Genomic DNA, 27584 nt, shown 5'->3' with positions numbered 1-27584 from the left:
TCCACCCATTTTTAAAGGTCTCTTTATAGCCACACACTTTTCAGGACTCTCCAAAGAAAGCCACTCATCTCGTGGTTTTAGTCTTCTGAATACTTCTTGCTATTCCACTAGCTAAGAGTTCTTCCCACCTGTGCTACCAGTGACAGCAGTTGCAATGGGGAGCGGGAGAGAGAAGCCATAATTTAACTTTTCCAAAGCTGCTTACCTTTTCTGCGTTTTTCCAGGTACCCGGATTTTAAAACACACTGAAGTTCTTGCGCTGCAACTGGGAGGAATTGATTCCCTGAAAAAAAGAGAAAAAGGAGGGGGTAGTATTTTTTTAAAGCATTGGCAAATCGTTATCAAACGGGGGGAAATATAATCACTAGTTATTAGTGAATGTTCAGTATATTTGTAGACATGGATCAGCCAAGATGGTGGGGCTTATAAGTGTGAAATTGTTGTATTCCATTCCCTCTTCCAGGCAGCCCTCCTTCTGTGGCTTGGGAGTAATTTCCTGTGTTTTAGGAGGAGAGACACTTGGTTAGGAGCACTCTACTTTCCTCAAGCAGCAGTGCAATTGCGGGAGACAGCATTCATAACACCAGTTCCAAAAATAGCCTAGAACAGATACTAGTTACTACACAGATTGGTGAAGTAAAGAGTGCATCTGAGCATGCCTGTCTTTTATTACAACCAAGGTCCACAAATATAAAATTAAGCACATCCCCAAGTCTTATCAACAACTGGGGTGCATCCTATACTGATGGTTAATTTTTGAGACAGCTGGCATTTTTCTTGCTACAGAAAAAATACGTAAAACATCCTTTCATAGAGTGTTTTCACTCGGCATTATTTTAGAAAAAAAATATTTTAAAAGGAATGAAAAAAATTAGCTTATGAATAGCACCAAATTAGGGAAGATTTAAGCAACCAATTAATTGACACCGATTTTTTCCCATCGTGACAGCTCTAAATAATAGTCCTTTGAAGATTTGTTACATCAGTAACGTTAATTACACCTTAAGATTTAAGATAACATACACTATGAATTATTCTTGACATCTTTTATTAGTACTTAAAATCATATTTCCTATACCAGGCATTGATGGACACCTGCCAGTTGTCAATTTATACCACTAGGGTGCTCCAGTAGTCAGCAGAATTGAGACAGATCTCTTGAAAGCAAACATTTCCCCTCATTTTTTTTAAAGCTTTACCATTTTACCATTGGTTGCCTCTTTGCTACACTTCAACAAATACTGCAAATAATTAAACAGTAATTAATTTTCTCCCTTTAGTTCCCATATGCTCCTTTTTCTACATCGCAGTAGTTAAGAGAGGCATTGCATGGATTTTAAAGGATCAGATGGAGTGCAACTGCAAAGGAGGCAATTACCCAACTGTCAGCAAATTACAATGATCACCAAGAGCTCTTGGCATCCAGATCCAGGTTGGCATTGGGCAACATGAATAATCATTTCCCAGCATGACACTCTAGGCAATCATGTCATTCACAGCATTGTCTGCATGCTTTTGGGTTACTGGAGAGAAATTTCATCATCAACATGGAAAAGACTGGGGAGTCTCTGGTTATGTCATCTGGCAAAGAGAGCAAGGACTTCTTTGCACAATCTGCTTAAATCAAACCTCATGGCTTCTTGTTTCCAAGGCATTGTAGCAGTGCTGCTATAGCAGGCTAGCCATATATTCAAGCTGGTACTGCCATAATACATTACCTTTCATATCTTCTTTCCTTAACCCCCCCCCCAAATGAAAAAGTGCAATATTTTCCCCCTTCTGCTATGAGGCACAAGTTGAATAACTTCCCAGAGTTATGAACCATCAACACCTTTTTGCTTAATACTGCTAATAACAATAAAGTTTCGTTTCTGTATTGGTAATGCACTATTTATTTTGACAGGGTTTCACAAGTGGCTAAGCTTTTCCTAGTGGCCACACACATAAGTAGTCAAATGACCAGTTGCATTTTTATTTTTTGTGCTAGCCCAAGGCCACTGCAACATCCAAAGAAGGAAGGGGGGGCAGCAGTCACTACATTTGCAGTAAAACCATGATCAAATCAACCAAAATTTCTTGTTACCCAGAAGAAGAAGTAATTCTCAAATAAAATGTGCGAGTTAGATCTCAGGGCCTCTTTTGCAACTGACCGCTAGTCCATCCAGTTCTTTCCTCCTAATCTTCCCAGCTGCCAAGGCATAGAGAGCCACCTTATAAGTCACAGAGTCATCAGTATCACTCAGCAGCCATTTCACCCTGCAAATGAGGACGGTAAATTTCTCCTTCATCCCTACCCGTCAGGTAGCAAAAACTGTCTGGTCTGAGATTACTTTCATCAGCATATGACTCCTCCTGCTCTTTTAAAGGTGGTCGTGGGCTCTCTCCTTGTTTAAATGAGGATCAAATGAAAGCAAAATAAGTCTTCCTTCATCAAATGTACTGTAAAGAAAGGGAAATAAGCAAGGATTGTGTTTTTCCCGTTTCCCATTTGCAGCTTTTGTGACATACAGTGGTACCTCAGGATGTTCCGGAGCCCTGTTCACATCCCAAAGCAAATGTAACCCGTGTCTGCGCCTCCGCGCATGTCGCATTTTGGTGTTTCTGCGCATGCGCGTGACATCGTTTTGAGCGCCTGCGCATGCGCACACGGCGAAACCCAGAAGTAACGTGCTCTGTTACTTATGGGTTGCCGCAGAGCGCAACCCGAAAATATTAATCCCAAAGCATATTTATCCCAAGGTATGACTGTACTACAATACTTTCTGAAGGCTCAGGGCAGGTCACATCATAAACATACAAAATACATAATAAAAACAAGAACAGAAGAAGTCAATAACTCCCCCCCTCCGATGACACATTTAAAAGGACATAGAATATTAATCAGTCAAAGACCTGGTTGAAGATTTTTATTTTATTGTTTTGCCTGACGCCTAAAGATGTTTAATGAAGGGCCCAGGCGAGCCTCCCTGGGGAGAGCATTCCACACACAGAGCTATTAAAACACGTGATGTCCGACGGCTAAATCTTATAGGAGTCCATTTTCCCCTTCTTAAATAATCATATCCTTTGTAAAGCAAATATCTACTTATTTGCCATGCTACTTTAAAATGGTTGATTCTGGGGCGAAAGTGCATGGCAGTGTTTTATCTGGACTGTGTAGCCCATATGCCAACTTTAGTTGAAAATAAATATGACACCTCTAAGATCAAAAGGGGGGCTTGTAGCAGCTGACAATCTTAAATCTAGCATGGCTAGAGGATGAAAAAATAATATGTCTGTAAGCTCCTATAATACCCACGACAAACTCATTAATATGAACGATGTTTGCTTCACAAGGCACACTATACACAGCACAAGGGATGCCGTCTTCATTTTGAGAAGCAAATCAGTAATCAATATTTGTAGAAGCAAGCTAATCCTTTGTAAAATCACTGGTTTAGTGATTGAAGAGTTTGCTCCATCTACACAGTTAATCCCTCTTCATCTGTTTGAGCCCTCTATTTATTTCAGCCACTTACAATGGTAGCTGTGTCAGATTAATACATCTCCACATGCTAAACATGCCTTGACAACTGACAAAAGCTTACCACTGTCAGGATAATCTCTGCAAACACGGGGATTTTTCTTAGCGAGCCAGAAGGCAACATCCAGAAATCAAATGTTTGCAAAGGGTCTTAACTTCAAGTGACATGGCCTGCTCCCACATCACCAGTTACAGTAACCACCTTACCACTGAATCTTTTTCTAGCCCTCGTGGACATTTTTTCGTTAAACTGGAAAGATGCGAAACTGCTTAAGTCATAGGAATTTTTTTTTATTTTTTACCAAAGCCAATACTTCATATATGAGATGGGCCTCCAGATGAACTCTCAGCAATCCCAACCTTTCCATCTGGAGGGAAACAGAGGGATGACTGGTTTACAGCATGTAAAAAACTTTTTAACTATGCATGTCAGGGGATTGGACTAGATGACCCTCAGGATCCCTTCCAACTTGGCAATTCTATGATTCTATTAAGGGACAACCTTAAAAAGAAAAGAACCACCACCAAAATTAAACTAAAGTCCTGCAAGTTTGCCACCAACAGAATTCATGCAAATGATGCCTGCAACATTTGACCTACTTCTTTTCCTTGAGAAACCTGGCATGGCAAAAGTTATTTCAAGATAATGGCACTTGTTCTAGATTAAAGATCGCCCGGTAAAACAAAACAGCATAAACTCCTGAGATGAGGATGGACCTTAGGGGGAGAGGCTGCAAACTGCCACAAAAAGGAAGCAAACAAATAACTCCTGCAAAATAAAAATGCATTGCAAATTCACTCAAGAGTCAAAAACCATGTCAGATTAAAGCAAACACATTAGGTCAGTGTTTCTCAAACTTGGGTCCCCAACTGTCAGTGGACTACAACTCCCATCATCCCTTTCTAGCAGGACCGGTGGTCAAGGATGATGGGATAATGTAGGCCAACAACAGCTGGGGACCAAAGTACTTGCAAAGCATGGGGATTGTATGTTAAGGCACCAAGGTGCAGCGAACACATTCCACAGTCTCACATACTGTATAGCGCTTGCTTACAAATGAGCTTCCATGCTTGTACACTTTCCCTTGGTCCTCCAAGGGAAGAGCCAGTGTGGTGTAGTGGTTAAGAGCGGTAGATTCGTAATCTGGGGAACCGGGTTGGCGTCTCCACTCCTTCATATGCAGCTGCTGGGTGACCTTGGGCCAGTCACACTTCTCTGAAGTCTCTCAGCCCCACTCACCTCACAGAGTGTTTGTTGTGGGGGAAGAAGGAAAATGTGAATGTTAGCTGCTTTGAGACTCCTTCGGGTAGTGATAAAGCAGGATATCAAATCCAAACTCTCCAGCACTAACCTTCCTCCTCTGCAGGTGTGGAACATCTCATGTGGATGTCCACGGTTGGAAGAGTGGCCAGTCAGCACACCAACCCTCTGCTATCCTGATGTGCTTTCGTTTGGGCTACAGAGATCGGCATAGGTGAGATGAGCACACAAGACCGAGGGCAGGCAGCCATTGGGGCTGCCTACATCACGAAGTTACACACCAGCGAGTCTTAACCCTCCTCTGAAACCTAGAGTTCTTTTCTTGGTTTTTGAAAAGAACTTTGTTGCATGACGTGGATAGGGTAGGGGGGAGTAAAAGCAAAGTTTATCATCATTACAGATCTATAAATATTGCTGTTGCGGTGTTTGGGATTTTTTTGTGGGCTTCTTTCTCCCCCCTTCACATTTTTACACAATTCTCTCTCCCAATTTCTGGCCAGATTACAACCAGAAGCAGCTCACCCAGTGAGGCGAAGATGTACTCACAGCTCCTTGCAGCAGGAGCACCACTGCCAGTCACGACCTCATGAGACACTATGGGCTCTGCCACAATGATAGAACAGAAAAGCGGAGCAGAGCAACAAAGGAGAATGCTGAAATCCTGAGACAAATACCTGAGGTACCTCAGATTGCTAATTATCCCAACAGGGATGGCTAATCTGTGGGATGGCTAATGTTACTGGCCTCCAACTCCCATCAGCCTCAGCCAGAACAGTCAGTCAGACCTGTATTCCAACAACATCTGGGAGGACCACAGTTTGGCCACCTCACCCCTGTTCTAGAAGATTCTCTTCTTTCACCCAAAATATCCCACCATTTACACAAATGACCTCAACTCTAATATGGGCACTGTTAAGGAAGTGGAAGCAACTGACAAACAATGTGTGGCCCACACAGCAATTGTATGTTATTTGAGCAGCCTTGTACCTGGCATTCCTCAGGAATTCTAAGAAACACCCCCCCCCCAAAAAAAAAATTGGCCCCCAATAGTAACCAAACACAGATGAAAACCTACTCCTTGCTCTCAGGAGCCATCGCGCGAAATTTAGTTACACTATCTGAAGAAGTGTCCAAAAGCATAGCAAACAGACAACTTTCCAAGATATATAGTACATACATACACATATACACACAGAGAGACAGAGAGTTTTACTATTTTCACATGAATACAAGCAACAAGTAGAAGATTAAGAAAAATGTTAAAAGACTAGCAAGGTTTAATTCTGTGACTTGGAGAAACATAAGGTGCCCATAAAATGTGTGTTCCATCTCCTTTTAACATGACTCCTATATAAGGGAGTTTCAGTCTTGCTGATGACTTATGGGTTTTTACATAGCTCTACCAGACAGATGTTCATGCTTAAGGCCTGGCTGTAAGACGGAAAGAGGGGAAACAGCTGGAATGAGCAGCAAGCACCAGCAAGCCAAGTGACAAAATAGAATGCTGAAATCCTGAGGCAAACCGCAAGCAAGAGGAAAACACCATCTGAAGGATTGTTTGAGGGCGCCTGCTATTCTAGAAATTTATCTCTTCCCCTCGTCCATCCAAGTTACACAAGCATTCATACCTGCCTCCTCCTCTCCTAATAAAAATGGCCATTAGAAATGCCGAAGCAGGAACATCTATGTTTCCCTCTTCTGGTTCGCTGTTTCCATATGGCGATAAGGATATGAAACAGAACCCAGCACCTGAAACCATGTCCAAAGCCTTCATGAAAAACAAACAGTTTAGAAGAACTTGCTCAAGTTAGTATCAAGAGAAATATGCAGAATGAATGCTGGACCCTGAATATCCCGGCTACATTTAACAACATTACGTGTGCCAACAGCATGGAAAAGATGAGCATCTTTTTCAGCTCCTGGGAGATTGCTAAATGCTGCATATATTTTTATATCCCCCCCCTCTCCCCTTGTGCAAGCAGAAGGAACAAAAAATATTTGTTTAATATGCACAGATACTCAGGATCCCCATTCTGAGCAAAGTATGAACTTGGTACTAATTGCAAGCAGGTTTTTTATATTCTTCAGTACACTACTTTTTGGTACATAACTATATTTAAGTACCAAATAAGAATATTGCTAAAGTTTCAAAGCCATCAATTATCAACTGGGCTTCCCCAGGTCCTACTGTTGTACCGATGTTTGCCATCCTGATGCACCTGAAACTTTCTTAATCTTCTAATAAGGATCAGAAGTGAAGTCACCTGTTGGTCCTAGTCCAACATCCTGTTCCCACAGTGGCTAACCACATGCCTATGGGGCCTGAGTGCAGCAACCCTCTGGCCAGTTGTGACCCCCAGCAAATAGCCATCCAAGTTGGTGGCCATTGCAACATCTTCTGGAAGCAAACTGCCACGATCTTATGATCATATCTCAGCAGAAAAATAGAGTTGGAAGGGACCCCATGGATCATCTAATCCAGGGGTCAGCAACCTTTTCCAGCTGTGAGCTGGTCCACCGTCAGACCATGTGGTGGGCTGGACTATATTTTGAAAAAATATATGAACGAATTCCTATGCCCCACAAAAAACCCAGAGATGCATTTTGAAGAAAAGGAAACATTCTACTCATATAAAAACACGCTGATTCCCGGACCGTCTGCAGGCCGGATTGAGAAAGCGATTGGGGCTGATCCGGCCCCCAGGCCTTAGGTTGCCTACCCCTGTTCTAGTCCAACTCCCTGCAATGCATGCATATGCACCCACATGGCGATCAAACCGATGACCTTGGCGTCAAAAATAAAATTGAAAAATGAATGAAAAATGCAAACATGGTTCGGCAGGGGTTCAAACCCAAAAGCACCACATATTGCACACTATTCACTATTTAGACTGCTCAGAAGTAAGTCTACTGATTTCAGTGGGACTAACTCCCAGGTAAGCTATATGTAGGATGGCAGCCTTAACCACGTATAACTTTCCCTGAATATGTGCCCACTAAACAGAACCATTTAATATCCATTTCAGTGGTTGGTAGTCAGGTATTCTTTTCCTCAGTGTCAGAACTTCTTATGCAAAAGTTGGCACTTGAATTAGCTGGCTTTGTCTTCGTTCCACACCTCTTCTTTCCTTTTTGTTTCATGTGCATGAAACTATAAGCTGTTGTTTGAATTTGAAAACTGCCGTAAGTGCTTTGGAAGAAAGGCAATATATAAATATAAGTAAAGGAAGGAAGAACAAGCAGTGTGAGAAGTCCTTGCTTCCCAGATCCCCAAAGGACCTCAGAAGAGACCTGATAAGCACTTTTCCCTTTGTCAATCAAGAAAAAAATCTGGCTGACTAAGCGGTTTTTGTGCTTTTCCCCTTACCACCTCTGCAAGATGCCATAAGGTAGAGAATCCTGGGTTAAAAGGACAGAATTCCATTTTTATGAATGGAAAATGAGGGGGGGGGACAGAGTTACCTAACTCAAAATAGGCGTACAACTGTACAGTCCTCCTTTCCTTTCACACAACATACAAAGGCCAAACAGATTTTCTAAAAGGGGCAACATATATATTATCAAAATAAAATAATCCCCAAGGCTCGATTACTGCACGTTCAGAGTTAAGCAAAGAGGGTTTTTTTTACTGAGTGAACTAAAGCAAAGTCATCATTCTCGAGGCAAAGGAGGGAAATTCTAGCAGGATGCAGAGCCCTTGAAACTAGCACTAAAATTAAAGGCATGATTAGATGACCACTTACAAGACAGCAGTTTCGTTGTACTGAATAGGAGAATACCACTATATATTGCAATATGCAATATCACCCTTCAGAGTCGTTTATGCTATAATTTGCTGCTCCATATCGCCGTACATTTTATTAAACTCTCAAAATGCTTCATTTTTTTGCCCAAAGATCAAAATGCATTTGCATTATTTATCTATTCCCCATCCCCCACACAAAGCATCCACTCTTTCTGGGCTTTTTTTTTCATTTTCTCAGCAAAATAATAACTCTTTGGACCTTGCAGGCAGCCAAGTATCAGGCTTTAACCATCTGTCAACTGGCTTGGATTCAGCAAGCATGCTCCCATAGTTTGGGCTCTAATTGTGTTTAATGCTGCACTAATTATTTCAATGGGGAATAATCTTGTACAGTCAAAGTTGACTCATTTTATAAACTGGAAGCTCCTCAGCTATAAATTGGCAGGTCTCATCCTTCATTTCTCCTAAGCGTTGTGCCAAGGGGGAATAAGTATATGGTTGCTCTGTGACCAAATGTCATGTGCTGGGCAGAAACATTGATCCTGGCTATTAATCACTCCACAAGCCCTCCCAGTAATCAAAGGGCACAGCTGCAGTGATATATGACCAATGTCAAAGCAGAAAGCCCTTTACAAGACTGCATGCCTACCAGCTGATGGCCAGTATGTAGTACAGTGTGCACACTAGCCAGCCCAAAATGCCCAGGCTAATTAATCACCACCTCTAACTGTTCATACTATCATTAAACACCTTTATTGGCTGAATTATCTGAGGATTCTTGCCCCGTAATTGCTTAGGTCTGGAAGCTATGAACCTTCTCACCTGGATACACAGAGCTGACTATTACCTGCTCTGGTCCACCCCCTGGCCTTTCATTCTCTCCTCGGAAGAGTTTGCTGACCCAGCAGTGAACCAGTGACGAGGAGAAAATTGGATACCTTTCCAACCGATCTTGGGATGGTTCAGTTTATTGGGAGAACTAAATAATGCCGGGGAGGTGGGTACAGGGGGGAAATAATTGGATCAGCTTTAAAAATCTACTCATTGGGACTTCTATTCTCAAGGGGCATGAATGCCAAATGCAGAAGTCAGAGGTGCCAACTCGAATTAAATATTGTGGGGGCCCAGGTAAGCCCTACCCCACATAACTGATCACATGACGCAGTGCGCACACACACTATCTGATTGGGAATTCCCATCATCTTTGTGGGGGCCCAGCCCCTTCAGATATTTTATTGTGGGGGCCAAAGCCCCCATTGCCCCCAGGAGTTGACTACGTTTTTTTAAAATCTGAAAGCCAAAGAAATGAAGATTACAACGAATGCATCGATTCAGGCCAGAATCTGTCTGCCAGAACCAACTCAAGGCATCAGCACCCGCACTAGAGACTAAATGACTTCCGCAATGCTAGTTATCACTTGCTGCAGATCTGGAGAAGGGCTGTAGCTCAGTAGTAGAGCATCAGGTCCAATCCCTGTTATATCCAAAAAAGGAATGGTAGAGAACTTTGATTGAAACCCTGGAGAGATACTGTCAATCAGTCTGGATGATACTGAGCCAAATGGACTCAATGGTTTGACTCGGTATAAGGGCAGCTACCAGGCCCAACATTTACAGAGTTAAAAATACTGGATTCTTTTCATAGCATCTCCCGTTGAATGCACTTGGGTTTATATGGAGCAACTACTGGTTCCATTTTAGAGAATTGTGACAATGACCCAACAATTTGTTTTTTGTTTTTTTTTAAAGATATTTATTAAGGTTTTCAAAGTATTACAAAATAGAAAAAGGAAAAAGAAAAATACAAAAGAAAAATAGTTAAAAACAATTCAATCTTTCTATAACTTATCTTTCATTTGCTTATTTCCCGGACCTCCTCACGCCTCCCTTTTCTGTATTCCAGTTCAGTTTGTTGGTTCAGCGAATCCCTCCCCTCTTTGATTATCCTGATCTTCAATCTTAAAATATTTTAGCATTGGATTTTTACCTATTAATAGTTCATTTTCTCATATTCCCTTATAACACTACAGCTATAAACCACTTAGTTTCTATCCAACATCATTCTAACATTCATAAATTTTACAATATTTCTGTAAATAGTCTAAACTTTTTCCAATCTTCTTCCACCAACTCTTCTCCCTGGTCTCAGATTCTGCCAGTCATTTCTGCCAATTCCATATACCGTATTTTTCGCCCTATAGGACGCTCCAGCCCATAGGACGCACCTATTTTTTGGGGGGGGGGGAAATCAAAGGAAAAATTTTTATTTCCCCCCAGGTTTGCGCAGCCATCCCCAAGCTAGAAGAGGGAGACGGAGCACTTCGTCTCCCTCTTCTGCCTTCAGGGACAGCCTCCCAAGCCTCTGTGGGGCAGCGCACTGCGCTGCCCTGTAGAGGCTTTGCGCAACCATCCCAAGCTAGAAGAGGGAGACGGAGCGCTCCGTCTCCCTCTTCTGCCTTCAGGGACAGCTTGGCCCGCTATCCCGCGAGCTTGTGGGGCTGGCGGGGGGAGAAGCAGGCTTGCTTCTCCCCCCCCCCAACCTCCAGATCAGGTCGGGGAATAGCGGGATGGCAGCGCTCCGCCATCCCCCTATCCCCCGAACTTGTGGGGCTGGCGGGGGGAGAAGCAGGCTTGCTTCTCCCCCCCCAACCTTCAGATAAGGTCGGGGAATAGCGGGATGGCAGCGCTTCACCATCCCCCTATCCCCCGAACTTGTGGGGCTGGCGGGGGGAGAAGCAGGCTTGCTTCTCCCCCCCCCAACCTCCAGATCAGGTCGGGGAATAGCGGGATGGCAGCGCTTCGCCATCCCCCTATCCCCCGAACTTGTGGGGCTGGCGGGGGGAGAAGCAGGCTTGCTTCTCCCCCCCCCAACCTTCAGATAAGGTCGGGGAATAGCGGGATGGCAGCGCTTCGCCATCCCCCTATCCCCCGAGCTTGTGGGGCTGGCGGGGGGAGAAGCAGGCTTGCTTCTCCCCCCCCCAACCTTCAGATAAGGTCGGGGAATAGCGGGATGGCAGCGCTTCGCCATCCCCCTATCCCCCAAACTTGTGGGGCTGGCGGGGGGAGAAGCAGGCTTGCTTCTCCCCCCCCCCAACCTCCAGATCAGGTCGGGGAATAGCGGGATGGCAGCGCTTCGCCATCCCCCTATCCCCCGAACTTGTGGGGCTGGCGGGGGGAGAAGCAGGCTTGCTTCTCCCCCCCCCAACCTCCAGATAAGGTCGGGGAATAGCGGGATGGCAGCGCTTCGCCAGCCCCTATCCCCCGAACTTGTGGGGCTGGCGGGGGGAGAAGCAGGCTTGCTTCTCCCCCCCCCAGCCTCCAGATCAGGTCGGGGAATAGCGGGATGGCGGCGCTTCGCCATCCCCCTATCCCCCGAACTTGTGGGGCTGGCGGGGGGAGAAGCAGGCTTGCTTCTCCCCCCCCCCAGCCTCCAGATCAGGTCGGGGAATAGCGGGATGGCGGAGCGCCGCCATCCCGCTATTCCCCAACCTGATCTGGAGCTTGTGGGGCTGGCCCCAGCTGTCCCCAGCTTTTGGGTGCAGGCTGCTGCCCGCAAGCCTTGCGAGCCCGCGGGACATCCCGCCGGGCTTGCAAGACTTGGGATAGCTTCCTGAAGCCTGGAGAGCGAGAGGGATCGGTGCGCACGGACCCCTCTCGCTCTCCAGGCTTCAGCGAAAGCCTGCATTCGCCCCATAAGACGCACCCAGATTTCCCCTTCATTTTTGGAGGGGAAAAAGTGCGTCTTATAGGGCGAAAAATACGGTAGTCCATCACCTTCATCTGCCATTCTTCCAGGGTGGGTAGATCTTGTGTCTTCCAATACTTTGCGATGAGTATTCTTGCTGCTGTTGTGGCATACATAAAAAAAGTTCTATCCTTCTTTGGCACCAATTGGCCGACCATGCCCAGGAGAAAGGCCTCTGGTTTCAATGACCCAACAATTTGAAACCCATGGTTCTTATTCATTTCCTGTTACGTGATATTTGACAACTAGCAAAAAGTTGAGTTACGCCAAACGAATCAATTCAGTTTTGAATGAATCACAACGTACAGCTCCTCGTGAAACCAAAATTCAGGACACCGGTTATGGATACCTTAAGAGCCATGGAAATCAATGAAGAGACTGTTTTGGAAGCAAACAACAGGTGGAGGCAAACAGCATTCTGGAGAGAGTTGAAGGCATTACCACAGATGTGTCATTGCTTGTGGTATACACACTTATTGTTATGGCCCCACTATCATCTCTGGTCAAAATAGAACACACATAAATTGTTTTTTCAATATTGTTTCCAGCATGCCTGCGCAATCGGAAGCTGCGCCTTGGTTTCTGCACATTTCAGAAGTCAGATAGACCTCCAGAACGCATTCTGTTTGAAAACCAAGATATGACTGTACAGAACTGTAACTGCACTGACAGTAAGGGTTGAGCTTTTCTTCTGCTCAAAACCAATGTACTGAGCTGGAGTGAGAGCAGGCCACAATGTTATGGAATAATCACATGCAAACACAGATTTTGGCACTGCAGACAAGGATTTTTAACAGACTAACACCACTGTCTTCCTTTCTAGGCAGCAATTCAACAGGTTAAGCCATTTCTGGTATGAAAATACAATTATGGAAAAAATTTCATCATGACCGTACTCTCTATTGTGTTATGCCATGCCCTGCAAGGCAGCCATTTTGTGACCAGCACTCCCGATCACTCTCTAGAAATTCAAAATGTGCCCCTTGTTTGAAAAAGGCTGGTGACTCCCTGGGCCTAAACTTACTGGCAACGACTCTCCAGGAAGAGCTGACCCAAGACATTTTGGCACCAATGGCAGATTCCAAAATGGCGTTCTCTTCCCTGCCAGGAAAGAAGGGGTCAGGGAAATTATTATTATTATTATTATTATTATTATTATTATTATTATTATTCCCCAACCACTCTGGGTGGCTCCCAACAGAATAAAAAAGTGATAAAATATCAAACATTAAAAACTTCCCTAAACAGGGCTGCCTTCAGATGTCTTCTAAAAGTCAGAAAGTTGTTTATTTCCTTGACATCCGATGGGAGGGCATTCCACAGAGCAGGTGCCACTGCCAAGAAGGCCCTCTGCTTGGTTCACTTCTAGCAATGAGGGAACTGCCAGAAGGCCCTTGGAGCTGGACCACGGTGTTTGGACTGAACGATGGGGGTGGAGACGCTCCTTCAGGTATACTGGGCTGAGGTTGTTTAGGGCTTTAAAGGTCAGCATCAACACTTTGAATTGTGCTCAAGAATGTACTGGGAGCCAATGTAGGTCTTTCAGGACTGGTGTTATACGGTCCCAGTCTCCAGGTTATTGAGCAAAGGGCTTTCCCATTTACTGCTTCCTGATGCTTTTAACTGGAGAGGCCAGAGGTTAAACCTCAGACCCCTGGAATGTACAGCATGTGCTCTATAGGTACGTTCATTTCAGGCATGAATTTTACCCGCAATCCTTGGCATTTAAAGCATCTCTTCTAAGGCAGCCAGTACCAGGAGCATGAAGAAACTTAGCATGGGGGGGGGGGCTGAGCATGAGGAAACTTTCCCCAACAATTTGTAGGTATCGAGAAAAGATTTCAGAACCTCAAACTTTAATGAAAGCTGAAAATTACTTTTCGGCAATCTGACAGAGAATTCGAAGAAGAATTTTTTTTAGATAAATTACCTGGCGACAAAAAGTGCTTTGAGATCTTCGCACCCAAAGTAGGAAGTGCTTTTAAGACAATTAAATTATTTCGCTTCGGGCTCTGTCTTTTCAATTTGAGCTAATGACACCATTTAAGGATGGTCCATTTAACTGAGGGTCTTTTGCGAGGCAGACAGACAGAAGGCAATCTGGAAGTGTTTGGTAGGATTTTTCCATATTTCAGAATTTAATACTGAAAGGTTTCCATCAAATTCTCCCACTCAAACATTCATCACCAGAATGAAAGTATAATCTCACAAGATAAATGTGTGGCGGGTTTTAAAGAAGTTTCTCCCACATTTTTTTTTTCCTTCCCTCAAAAAGGAATCAATTTCATCCTAATGGCAATTATGGCACTGTGGAGGAATAACAGTATCAAGTTGGCTCAGTCTTTCCTCCTGCCTCTAGAGTGCGCCCAAATCACTCCTATTACTTCTGGCTTGAAGACCAAATTTCCTGTTTCTACTCTATCAACGTGCATATTAGTTTAGAGTTTCTAGAAGAGAAAGAAACTGCCAGGCCTGTGCCAGGCATTTACCATAGGATACATAGCCTCCAACATTTATCTGATGAAAATAGTAATAATATTCAATAATACTAAATTAATAATAATAATAATAATAATAATAATAATAATAATAATAATACTTTTACTATTTATACCCCGCCCATCTGACTGGGTTGCCCTAGTCACTGTGGGCAGCTTCCAATATATATAAAAACAGAATAAAACATTAAACATTTAAAAAACCTTCCCTATATAGACGTACCTTGGAAGTGGAACAGAATCCGTTCCGGAAGTCTATTCGACTTCCAAAACGCTGAACTTCCAAGGCACGGCTTCTGATTGGCTGCAGGAGCGTCCCGCAGCCAATCGGAAGCCACGGTGGACATTTGGCTTCCAAAAATCATTCGAAAACCGGAACAATTGCTTCTGGTTTTCAATTATTCGGGAGCTGAAATGTTTGAGTTTACAGGCGTTCAGCTTCCAAGGTTCCACTGTACAGGACTGCCTTCAGGCGGCTCAGGGGTCGCAAAACTCCACACCCTCCAACATTTCTCCAATGTAAACAAGGATGCCCTAAGGAAAAGCGGGACATTCTGGGATCGAATCAGAAACTGGGACTGCTCCTATAAATCCAGGACTGTCCCAGGAAAATAAGGGCACTTGGAGGGTCTAAGGACAGTGACAATTGTTAAGCTTCTTCAAAGCACTTCTGTTGCATCTGCTCTTCCGATTATCCGGGAATCCAAACAGACACATCATCATAGGGTGTTTAGCATCTGACCACAGTGCAGTGGAAAACCTAAGCCCCATGTGCCCTGTTCCCAAATGTTGTTCCTTGCTTCAGAGCACAACAGCCCTGCTCTGAAATGCATAAAGAGCTCCACCGTCCATTAAGGTTTACTTGCTTTTTTCCCCCTACCTGCAAACACCACACTGTTCCTTTCTTGTAACTGCTGAGGAAAAACAAGCATACGTAGCAATTTCATGTGCACATCGCATCACCCACAGCATTGCGAATACAACAGAGCAGCTATTAAGCAGAAGTCCAGATTAAGATGAAAGAGAAGATGAGGTGTTTTCTCCTGTCAGCAGTGGGAGAGCCCTGCTGCTAGTATGTGCCACGCTACATCATTGCCAGCATCTGCCTGCTCATGTAAAAACATGAAAGTTGCTGATTCTGAGGCAGGCTGAAATTAAAATGGGTTTCTCCCCACACACACGCACACACACAATTCACCAATACCTCCAACTGCATCATGACTCCACTCTGGTCTCGATTCAACTTGATTAACGCTTGGCGTTTTCACTTTGCAGTGATTAAAAAAATAGGTTTGCTCAGGATGCAAGGACTCTCATTTAAAATACCACAGATGATGCAGTTCCAGGTGTCATTCAATTACTATTGGGATGTGCCAAATTTGAAAAATCTGAAGTGCATAGACTTACACACAGAAGGCAAGGAGCCATTGTGGTATAGCGGTTCAAGAGTGCTGGACTAGGACCTGGAAGAGAAGGGTTCAAATCCCCACTCAGATATGAAGCTCACTGAGTGACCTTGGGCCAGTCACTGGCTCTAATCGTAGGCATACCTTATAGGATTTGTTGTGAGAATAAAATAGGAGGGGTGCAAAGCATGTATGCCACCTTGAGGGCTAAGGGAGCTGGGCATGTTTAGCCTGGAGAAGAGGAGGTTAAGGGGTGATATGATAGCCATGTTCAAATATATAAAAGGATGTCACATAGAGGAGGGAGAAAGGTTGTTTTCTGCTGCTCCAGAGAAGCGGACACGGAGCAATGGATCCAAACTACAAGAAAGAAGATTCCACCTAAACATTAGGAAGAACTTCCTGACAGTAAGAGCTGTTCAACAGTGGAATTTGCTGCCAAGGAGTGTGGTGGAGTCTCCTACTTTGGAGGTCTTTAAGCAGAGGCTTGACAACCATATGTCAGGAGTGCTCTGATGGTGTTTCCTGCTTGGCAGGGGGTTGGACTCGATGGCCCTTGTGGTCTCTTCCAACTCTATGATTCTATGATTTGAGCTCCTTGGAGGAAAGGTATGCTATAAATCAAATAAACAAATGAATAACCACCTGCAGATATGGCCACGGCTGTATAAAGGAAAGCCAGTCCCACCCTCCAAAATGGACAAGGCATGGCATAGCATGGCATCAGAGGGCATTCAGTAGTGTAAACTGCTACTTTGCTGCGTTGCACTACTTTCAAACATGGCACAGTTTGACAAAGAATCCCACTACCATTTGGGGCTGTTGGATGCTCTTGATTCCCCCATGTACAGCTAGTGCCACATCCTCGTATGAAGTAGCACATTCGTTTGGCTTCGGAGTCTTTGGTGGTTGCCATCAAAACGTACAGAAGTGCTTAAAGGGATCACAAGTTACAAAATAAGTGAAAACCTCAAGGTTAATGACAATTACAAAAATACAGAAGGGAGCTCCTTAGGATGAACATGATCGAACACCATTCGCATGAGAACATAATGTGATTTTGCTGAAGGAGATACCAAGATCCACCCAAATCTGCCTTCTCCAACCTCACACCGTCCAGATGTTTTGGAATGCAGCTCCCATCAGCCCCGGACATCTGCAGGGCACCAGGTTAGCAAGGCTGACCTAGTACATCATCCTGTCTTCAACAGTCAGCCAGAGGCCTCTGGGAACTAACAAGACGATTGTGAGTATGATAGCAGTTCCCTGTTTGTCCACAGCATCTGGCATTCAGAAATATGGTGCCTCCGTTTATGGAGTCTTCATTTAGTTATCATAGCTAATAACTGTTGATAGACCCACCCTCCATGAACGTATCTAACCCTTTTTGATGTCATCTAAGCCAGTGGCCATCACCACATATTGTGGTAATGAATACCATAAGTCAATTATGTGTTGTGTGACAAGTGCTTCCTTTTCTCAGTTCTAAACCTTCTGCCAACTGACTTCATTAAATGGCGCTGAATTCTAGCATTGTGTGAGAGACTCCAATTTCTTACCAAACATTTTCTTCACGGCAATCGTTGTTTCATAAAATTTTGACTATGCTTTCCCTTATTTTACTTTTTAAAAAATACGAACTAAAAAAGGTCCAAATGCCTTTCCTCGAAGGAGACCGGAATGCAAATAAAAACCAGATGGCATTAATGGAAGTCAGCAGAACAGAGCAGAACAGTGATTTCTGACATAAAAATAACCACAAAGGAATATATAAGAGCATTGCAAAGGTGGATTGAACAATGACTTTTTGGATGGATTGAACAATGACTTTTTGCATAAGGAACTATAACTTGTCCCAGTCAAGTGGAATTTTATTATTTATTATGACATTTATATCCTTTTCTTACTTTGGTGAAATTCAACACCCAACTCAAGTGTTTTCATGGGTTGCTATTTTAACTTCATATTAAAGTCTTGAAAATTAAAAAAAAGATAAAAAACCAGTACTAACTTGTAAGCATAATTGTAAAATTCTATTGTGTGTTATACAGTGGTACCTCGCAAGACGAATGCCTCGCAAGACAAAAAACTCGCTAGACGAAAGGGTTTTTTGTTTTTTGAGCTGCTTCGCAAGACGATTTTCCCTATGGGCTTGCTTCGCAAGACGGAAACGTCTTGCAAGTTTGTTTCCTTTTTCTTAACACCGTTAATACAGTTGTGACTTGACTTCGAGGAGCAACTCATAGAACGCAGTGTGGTAGCCTTTTTTGAGGTTTTTAAAGACTTTGGTGATTTTTAAAGCTTTTCCAAAACTTTCCCAACACCGTGCTTCGCAAGACAAAAAAAATCGTGGAACGAATTAATTTCGTCTTGCGAGGCACCACTATATAAACTAGTGACATGCCCATCAATCGGCAGGAGGGGTGGTACCTGCAGTACGGTGCAGCTTGCCATTTAAAAAATGGATTTTCCAAACGGCAGAGCGATAGGATTGGTCAAATGCTGTCAAAAAGCAATTCTGCTCCTCCAGAGACTTTCTCTTATTACTTTTCCCTAGGGGGCTGGGTCAAAAGAGGGGCATGCCTTACACACACAGAGACAGACACACACAGACACGTTTCCAACAGCCACTGAACTTACTAGGAGTTCACCATGCTGTTTCCGTTTTATATCTCCAGGCAAGGCAAGGCTGCCTTCCCCAGAGGAGCCATCCTTTCCTCCATTTTGCTCTCCCTGTCACCCAGTAGCTTCTCTGCTCATCTCCGGATAAACCCAGTGGCTATTCTGTTTCAGGTGGCATTTGGGGACGCAGGAGGAAGGTGAGCTAATCTCACTAAAGCTGTCATAATAAATGGAATGAAATATGCGTTAGAAAGCTCTGCCTTTGAAGGTCTGGAAACGACAAGGGGCCTCATGAACACACCTGTATACACACGTTTGTGCATGCCTACCCAGACAGCCACCTCTTTCACAGCAACACTATTCAAATGTCTGAAGAAAGGCCCAGGATTTGCTCCCCTGGCACAGATAGTCAGCACTGTCAAAACTGACATTGTGCAAGAAGTGGTTCCCGATTCAGTGCTAGGAAGGATGTTTGAGGCCCCAGAAACTGTACACACACCCCTTTTCCTCCCACATGTGGTTCATAATCGAAAAGATGGTGCATTAATGCAATTCTGCCGATGTATCATCCTTGTTCGTTCAGGGAAACTGTCCTCTGAAGAGAACATAACAAACAACTGAAATCTGAAATCTTCAGTCATTTTTGCTCGCAAAAGACAAGGTGGGCTATCTTATGCAGCCTGAAAACAATACAAAAGGCATTTCCAAGATGGAACAAAGTGTGCTTAGGTCGCTGTTCAGAAAATCAAGTTTTACTGATTGTTAATGAAACTGAAAAGTCTAATTAGCAAGACTGGGGGATTTAACCTCAGCATTTTGGCCAAATACCAAGTTGGTTAATTACATCTTCCTAGCCAAAAAAAACCCCTTTGTCACTTTAATTAGATAGGCTATTCCTCATTTCCTGGCTTTAAAATGTTCTCGTGGGTTCACAGTACCACTGTGACAGCTTCCTAAGTTCTACCCAAGAGGCAGCTGTGTTTGATGTTAACACAATGATAATATATCTAGATCACAGATTATATTCTAGGAAGCACTTCAAAATATTAGTATCGTGTTAACTGTGTTGCATTGAAATACTCTGAAGAAATAACTCACTAAAACACATACAGCTACCCACATTCCACAAAGCGAAGCCTAATTGGTGCCCAAGTGCATATGTGGGAACCCCTCAAAGGAAAGGTTCTTTTGTGAATCAGAGAAGCAGGGAGGCGGTGGAAGCTTCTCTGAATTATGCTATGTAAGCTCCTTTCAAAGAGGTAGAAAAAAAATCAACCAGCTAATTTTATAAAGCACTTCAGCATACAGTAATAGCACTTCAGTTTTAATACTGCATTGTTTTAACTATAAACAAAGATGGAAAAAAAACCTTTCACATTGTTGAATAGCAAATAATTTTGCACGCCATTAAAATGCTATGATCTACCTATCTCTTACCGGTATTCAAAGTCTAGCATGACAGTTCTCATTTTCTTTTTAGTTAAATTACTAAAGCTGAAATAGTTCACATCAATGCTAAAATATATGTCAGAAAGACATGTAAAGCTAGTGAGATGTGCCTAACTTTCGACCGTGCAAAAAGAAAACTGACTAGCTGCATAATCCTGCACATGCCTGCTCAGACATGTCCCATTGAGTTCAATAGGGTTTTACTCCCAGATACGTGCATTGCAGACTATATCGGCTCCATAGCGTGTGTAGGTGGGTTTGTGTTACCCTACAAAGGGGTTTGGAAATACACCAGTCCTCTTTAGCCACATAAAGACGTCTGTATTAGTGATGTACTCTGACAACAATTCCAATAAATTAGTATTTTAAGTGGACTTTTATATACTTAATCCTGTCTTTATTCCTGTGGCTGCAATTTGTTTTCACTGTTTTTAATATGGAATTTTAAATTGTAATCTGCCCTGCGAGCTGCTGGTGAAGGAGGAGAAATAAACAAAATAATAATATTTACAATGGTTTCATGTAAAGCAAAACTCCTGTCAGATATTGCAGAGCCATAGTAATGTACAGAATTACTTTACTATTTTAACTCTGGAAATCTTAAACATTTTTAAAAAAATACACTAGGGGGTGTTCTATAGATTCCTAAATTTTCAATACTAAAATCTAAAATCAAAGATTCAAGTCCTATAGTAAAAGTAATAATCTCTCCCTTACCAATCCTGTTTTAAATATCACAACAATATGAATATACACCCCATGTGACAACGCACTCCTTGTTCTGTTATAATAGAATTATTAAGAAAAATCACAGTGGCCGAAAAGAAAATTCTTCCAAAAGATTTGACTATGAATACACCGAAAGTCAGAACACAGCTGAGGAGTGAAGAAAGCCATAAAGCTATAAAAACCAGTGTGCGATTTCCTGGTCTGGCTTCTTGAGGTCATAAAACTCAAAGCATCTTTCCCAAACCCTCTTCACTCAGTTGTGCCTTAACTATTTGGGTTATAAATACTTTTCATCTCCTGACACGTTTTTTTCCCAGAGGCTCCATTTCCTGTGGAAATTGTAAATTCTTTACATATTACCATAATAACCAAACACATAGACGCAGTATTATTATGGTCAAAGAGAAGTGAAGTGCTCCGCAAGATAACACACATGGGTATTAAAAGCCTTATTCTGAGTGGGAAAGGTTAATATCTGAGAAAAGCTGTTTCAAACTGTGATGAGAACGCATCATTTTGACTTTGCCAGTAAAACATAGCGTGTTATAAACTCGGCAGCTAGAAACGTACGGCCTCAACGCTCTGTCTGCAAACATCTTCACCCCAACCATTTTTTTCCAGCAACAATGCAACCACTAGAAATCTACAAAGGACAAATACAAAATTGGTTGTAGACTCTTATGGAACAACTAAGGCATCGTTTGCCTGTCAGGAAACAATAAAGCATTATTCCACCATCACAAAAAAGGGGTTTGGGGGGGGGGGAGAGAGAGAAAGACCCATTGGAGACAGTATAGTTCTGTCGGTTGTGCAAATGTGCAGTTGCTAAGAGGCAAATATGCCCCTTGTAATCAAATAGCCCAGCTCAGCACTGCTGCTGGCTTGGGGCGAAAAGCAAATTCCACCAGCCACAAACTTAGAAACAGTCTTGAATTATTTGTTGCTGACCGCTGGCTGAACTCTGTCCTGATGAGCATCATCACCATTAGCCACTTCTCAGTGTATTCCATCACCCAATGGCAACAGCAGCATGCTACAGCTCAGGCTACGAGAAATTGATCAAACAGGGTAATGAGACTATTTCTTCACGGAGGTTATTTTAAATGAATATAAATATTTTCTTTCTACATAATTTGCCACAAAAGGTCACCGAGCTCCCCGTGATTCTAAAGAAAAATGCGGCAGAATTTCCTATCTCCGCATTTGAGTGAAACAAACCATTTCCGTGGATTTTCCTTTTTTTTTTTTTTTTAATGGACGGTGGCATAAATCTTAATGGTCTGGCAGCATCCTATACAATTGATTAGAGGAAACATTTAAGCTGCACGTTTTAGTTACAGCTGAAAAGATATGATGCAATTTCAGAAAGGATGTATAACCAATCACGACTTGCTGATTATAAACCTTCCACAGAGGAACGTTGTTGTTTTTTGCTGAACAGCCTAAACTTTAACGTGCACAAATTGAACACATGGGCTGGGATCCAAATAGCCTTGCACAATGTTGCATATATGTGCTCCCTTTCCCCTTGCAGCCCCTCCAAAAGCTGCTCCGGTGTGGCCATATGGGACCAGATTGAGAATCAGCAACCCCTCCACACACAAGCTGGGTCCACACAGTGCTGCTTTCCATTGACGCATGAAAAGGTTTGGATCCCAGTACCGTCATTAGGCTGAATGCACCTAGAATTATTAGGATAAAATATCCGAGTACGGGTTAGCGGTTTTTTTATGGGATCCCTTCTTCATAATGAATTTTGCATCCCTGCTACTGAATGCGAGTTTAATTCACTTACCGTCCTGGTCCATTTTAAGCTTTGGCAAGCTACAAAGTGAAGGCGAAACCCTTCTTCCAAGTCTTGAGTGTAATTCTCAAGTATGATTTTTCATCACTCTCTCTCTGCAGAATTACCATTAAATATTGCACATAATCAGAGTGCTTCACCGACTGCAGCAAGGAAATACACGCAGTGACAAAATATATCCAAATGAAAGCTGTTGCTTAGGGTTTAAGGAAGAGCGTTAAGTGTAGCCTATAATGAAACTTACCCTTTCATTAAGTGCTTTGATAAAACAGATATCGGGATTCACACACACACACACACACACACCCAATACTGGCGTAATTTTAAAAGAGGAAATAACAATGAAGAATTTGAATAAAGAGAGAGACTATACTTTTATAATAAAAAAATTCCTTCCAGTAGCACCTTAAAGACCAACTAAGTTAGTTCTTGGTATGAGCTTTCGTGTGCATGCACACTTATCTGAAGAAGTGTGCATGCACACGAAAGCTCATACCAAGAACTAACTTAGTTGGTCTTTAAGGTCCTACTGGAAGGAATTTTTTTATTTTGACTATGGCAGACCAACACGGCTACCTATCTATACTTTTATAGTACATGCAAGCTGTATTGTGCTTTATAATTCCAATTCTTGAAAATTATCTAATGCATATATATTAAAGGGAGGATGCATCAGCTAAGGCACAGATGGCTAACCTCTGCATTCTTGGGAGCCGGTCTATTTCTCAAGGGGCCAGAAATCCTTCATAGGTTGCCAGGCTCTAGAGCAGGCATAGGCAAACTCCGGCCCTCCAAACTCCTGGCCACTGCTCCTGTTAGCTAGGGATGATGGGAATTGTAGTCCCAAACATCTGGAGGGCCAGAGTTTGCCTATGCCTGCTCTAGAGGTACAGGCTACCTGCTTTTTGAGCACATGCACACAGGTAAATTTGGGGCACCATGTGTAACTACACTGAGGTCTTCAATGGACAATCTCCTGCAAGTACCCCACTATCTGTAGGAGATAGCTACTACCAGAAAGAGGGCCAACTTTGTGTTGCCCGCAAATTCTCCCTATCTTATTGTTTTTCGGCTGCTTTAAAATACCTTTTTTAAAAGGTATTGTTCTGTGCTGCTTTTGTGATCTTGTAGCCTTTCTGTGTCTTACATTTTGTTTCTTATATATGTGCATTGCTGCAGCGTAGTGGAGGCACTTTTCCCACTTCGCCACTTCTTTGCTTGAAATGTGACCAGGAGGCCCCATTAATGTCTTTCTGTACATGCCCTCTAAAAGCAATGTTCAGCTCAGGCAGAACTACACCACGGTTTCACTGTATGTTTAGGAAACTTAACAAATCAGGATTAACGCTGACGGCAGTTAAGTGTTATGTCCCTCATCCATTACAGAAATTTTCAGTATCTGGAGCATCACTGTCTACCGATGCAAAATGAACACATAGACTATAAAAAGTATTCTCCAGAATGATCAAGCATAGTTTCCATTATCAGTACAGATAACTCCAGAAGGGTTAATTTCTCTGCTGAAGCATCAGAATAATTGTGGAACCTGAACTTCTTAGAAGCAAACTACAGGCAAACAATATAATATCCTCCCAAAATGTCTCCAGTACAGTACTGAATTCTCAACGTGTCCACAAGTGGGATGAAAAGTGCATACAATTACCAATTAAAATCAATAGTACAGGAAAATTAGCAGCCACTAGCAGAAGAACTCTAATCAACTGCCTAGCCATTTGACAAAGTCCATTGCAACAGCAAAGGAGCCATCACAACTTCAAGTGCCAATGAGCCAGATGGCATTACTGGAAAAATTATGCCCACAGACTGGCAGCCTGATCCTGTGATCACTGCCCAAGGGAAGTAGTAATGAAAACAATGAATACTTAGATGTGATAGAGTAAATCAATTATCACCAACTCTCTGCAGCCTCCCCCCCCCAATATTACTTTAGAAACTTCTTTCTCCTAACTATCAAGCACCTGGTTAGGTGAACAGGTTCTCATCCATTCTGATGACAAGTTAACTGCCAATGGAAATGGAATGGAATGAGATATAATTTTTTTTTTGTGATTGACAATGCAGCATCTCCTAATTTGGTAGCTGGCAATTATTGGGATTAGTTAAATGTATTTCTAAGCACTGCCATGAAAAGCTTCCTACAGGCATTGGAAATATGTGCACCGTGGAGCTGCATTTTGTGCTCTACTCACAGAGTTGTTTGGCAAGAAATCACTGAGAAAACTCAAAAGCAAGCAAGGAAGTTTAAAGGCAAGCGCATCTGCATTATGGCTTTGGAGACAAGGCCTGTAGCCTCCCCTGTTCCCATCCCTCGCAAGACAATTGCGGGGTGGGGGGTGGGGTGAATATCCTACTGGGGCCAACGGGAACCTTGCTCAAGCATAATTGCCGTACGGGGGAACGATATTGTTGAGATCACAGTTTAACCCTCCTACAACGCTAAAATCTGAATGAAGATTCTCCTCCACTCCAATAGGAGGCTTTAAAAAATCCCAATTCCTATGGCAGAGAAAGGGGTATGTCAGCAATCTCTGTGTATGAACAGATGACCATGAAAGCAAGTGAATACGCACTTTTAGCTTTGGTCTCATGTGCTACTGATACGTGCCTCCTGGAAGTTTAGCTGTAATGGAATGAGGCCCTCAGGCTGGAAGAAGTTCCCCATGCACAGTGACCCAGCATGCAGAAAGCTATTTCATTGCACAGCTGAAGCTACCTAAACTTCTCATAAGAATATGAGAGCAGCTCTGCTGGATGAGGCCATTGTACCCTCGGATCCAGCATTCTGTTATCACAATGGCCAGTCGGATGTCAATGGGATGCCCACAAGCAGCCTACACAATTAAGGCTGAAATACGATCTGAAGCAGAAAAGGGAACACTAGACAAGTGTGACACCCTTTCTCCATTACTTTTCCAAGAAACAAGACATGATACACAGTGTTGTTTTTGAGTCTCTTTCCCAACTTCTTGCAAAAAGCAAAAAGCCAAGCAACGATAATACCACTGGTTCCCTGAAACATCACTCGCTTTAAAACGTTTTTTAGTATGTCAGACGAGGCTGGTCGCAAGTTCTACCACTCGCATGCTGCTATAAAGCCCATAGCCAACTATTTGCAATGAAACATGATGGCCTTGCTGGGGCTGCAAAGGAAACCGAGAAACAGTGCAGTGTGATGCATCGAAGTGAAATACAAACGAAGGGTTCAGAAGCAATGAAAGATGTCTCACACAACTGAAGTTTAAAATTTAGCAGACTATGAGAAGGAGGATTTGGCCAACAATGGCCAAAAGGGTACGGAACATGTTTTTACCCTTAGAAGCTTGGCGATACAAGGCAGAAGGAAAACTCTGGAGAAGTCATAAATGCAAGGTGGCTGCAAGCCAGTATAGATCCTTGATGGCAAGAAAAAAAGTTGGCAGAAAAGTGTTCGTGAAAACAAGTTACAATCTAATAGGGGTCAAAAGTTCCATAGAGAAAATAGTGAACTAGGAATCAACCCAGTACGCCTTCCTCCACAGTGCTATGTAACACAGCCCTAAACCTGAATTGTGCTTTATTATGATTACAACTCCTACAGGACTGAGAACCTGTGGCTGTCCATTAGCTCAGTGCCAGTGTAAGGGTAGTTGGCACCCTAGGAGAACTCTGAGTCACTGCCCCTCTTCACTCATATTATAACCCTCTGCACATGGTAAGAAAAAGCACACTTTCTGCTTGTCCCACATCCTCTAGAGTAGTGTTCCCCAACCTTGGGCCTCCAGCTGTTTTTGGACTACAACTCCCATCATCCCTCGCTAGCAAGACCAGTGGTCAAGGATGATGGGAATTGTAGTCCAAAAACAGCTGGAGGCCCAAGGTTGGGGAACACTGCTCTAGAGCAGGCATCCCGAACCTGCGGCCCTCCAGATGTTTTCGCCTACAACTCCCATGATCCCTAGCTAACAGGACCAGTGGTCAGGAATGATGGGAATTGTAGTCCAAAAATCTGAAGGGCCAAAGGTTGAGGAAGCCTGCTCTAGAGGAGCTGAGGCTCATCTCAGATTAAGTCAAGGTGCGGGGAAGAAAGTCAATACAGTGGTACCTCGGGTTACATACGCTTCAGGTTGCATACGCTTCAGGTTACAGACCCCGCTAACCCAGAAATAGTGCTTCAGGTTAAGAACTTTGCTTCAGGATAAGAACAGAAATCGGGCTCCGGCGGCGCAGCAGCAGCAAGAGGCCCCATTAGCTAAAGTGGTGCTTCAGGTTAAGAACAGTTTCAGGTTAAGAACGGACCTCCGGAACGAATTAAGTACTTAACCCGAGGTACCACTGTATAAAGGAGATAGCTATACTCAGCATCAATTCCTGCAAGTGCGGAAGGAGGAAGGAAAGGGTGTGACAATCATGAAACCTGCTACTACTTACTGTTATTATTTATTAAATTTGTATACCACTCGATGCCCCATACATAGTTGCAACTGTAGTGTATACATGCATTTCTCTGTGCAGTCATCGGCACACATATGACTGAGTTGAGCTTAGACCAGCTTGCATGTAAGAGAAAAGTTTGCCGTGTAAAACTGCTGCAGTTTTTCCCTGCTTAAACATTAAATGATCCTGCCGGTTATAAATCTATAGACGTGTTTGCATTTCAATATTTTTTTTTGGGGGGGGGAGAAGGGAGGGGAAATAGCCCGTCTCTTTTCAAGAAAACAGCCATGCTAACAATGTATTGCAAATAAAACCACACCCCTTAGGTTTTCTGATTTCCAAGTACAGTATATCAAAGGAATGGTTAT

The 27584-nt window shown here is 43.2% G+C and overlaps 1 protein-coding gene across 2 annotated transcripts in view; it reads right to left on the bottom strand.

The window, feature by feature from the left end:
- Positions 1 to 27584, bottom strand: part of SKAP2 (src kinase associated phosphoprotein 2) — a 115688-nt gene that overhangs the window by 55835 nt on the left and 32269 nt on the right. For both annotated transcript variants that reach the window (XM_082193517.1, XM_082193518.1), the window contains one exon: positions 206 to 283. In XM_082193517.1, the coding sequence (XP_082049643.1) occupies positions 206 to 283 (78 nt within the window). The remainder of the gene's footprint in view (positions 1 to 205; positions 284 to 27584) is intronic.

The sequence above is a fragment of the Podarcis vaucheri genome (genome assembly GCF_965113315.1).
Source record: "Podarcis vaucheri genome assembly, chromosome: 12".
Taxonomy (NCBI): Eukaryota; Metazoa; Chordata; class Lepidosauria; order Squamata; family Lacertidae; genus Podarcis; species Podarcis vaucheri.
Note: the sequence above shows the minus strand (reverse complement) of the source record. Positions and strands in the feature narration are given on the sequence as shown.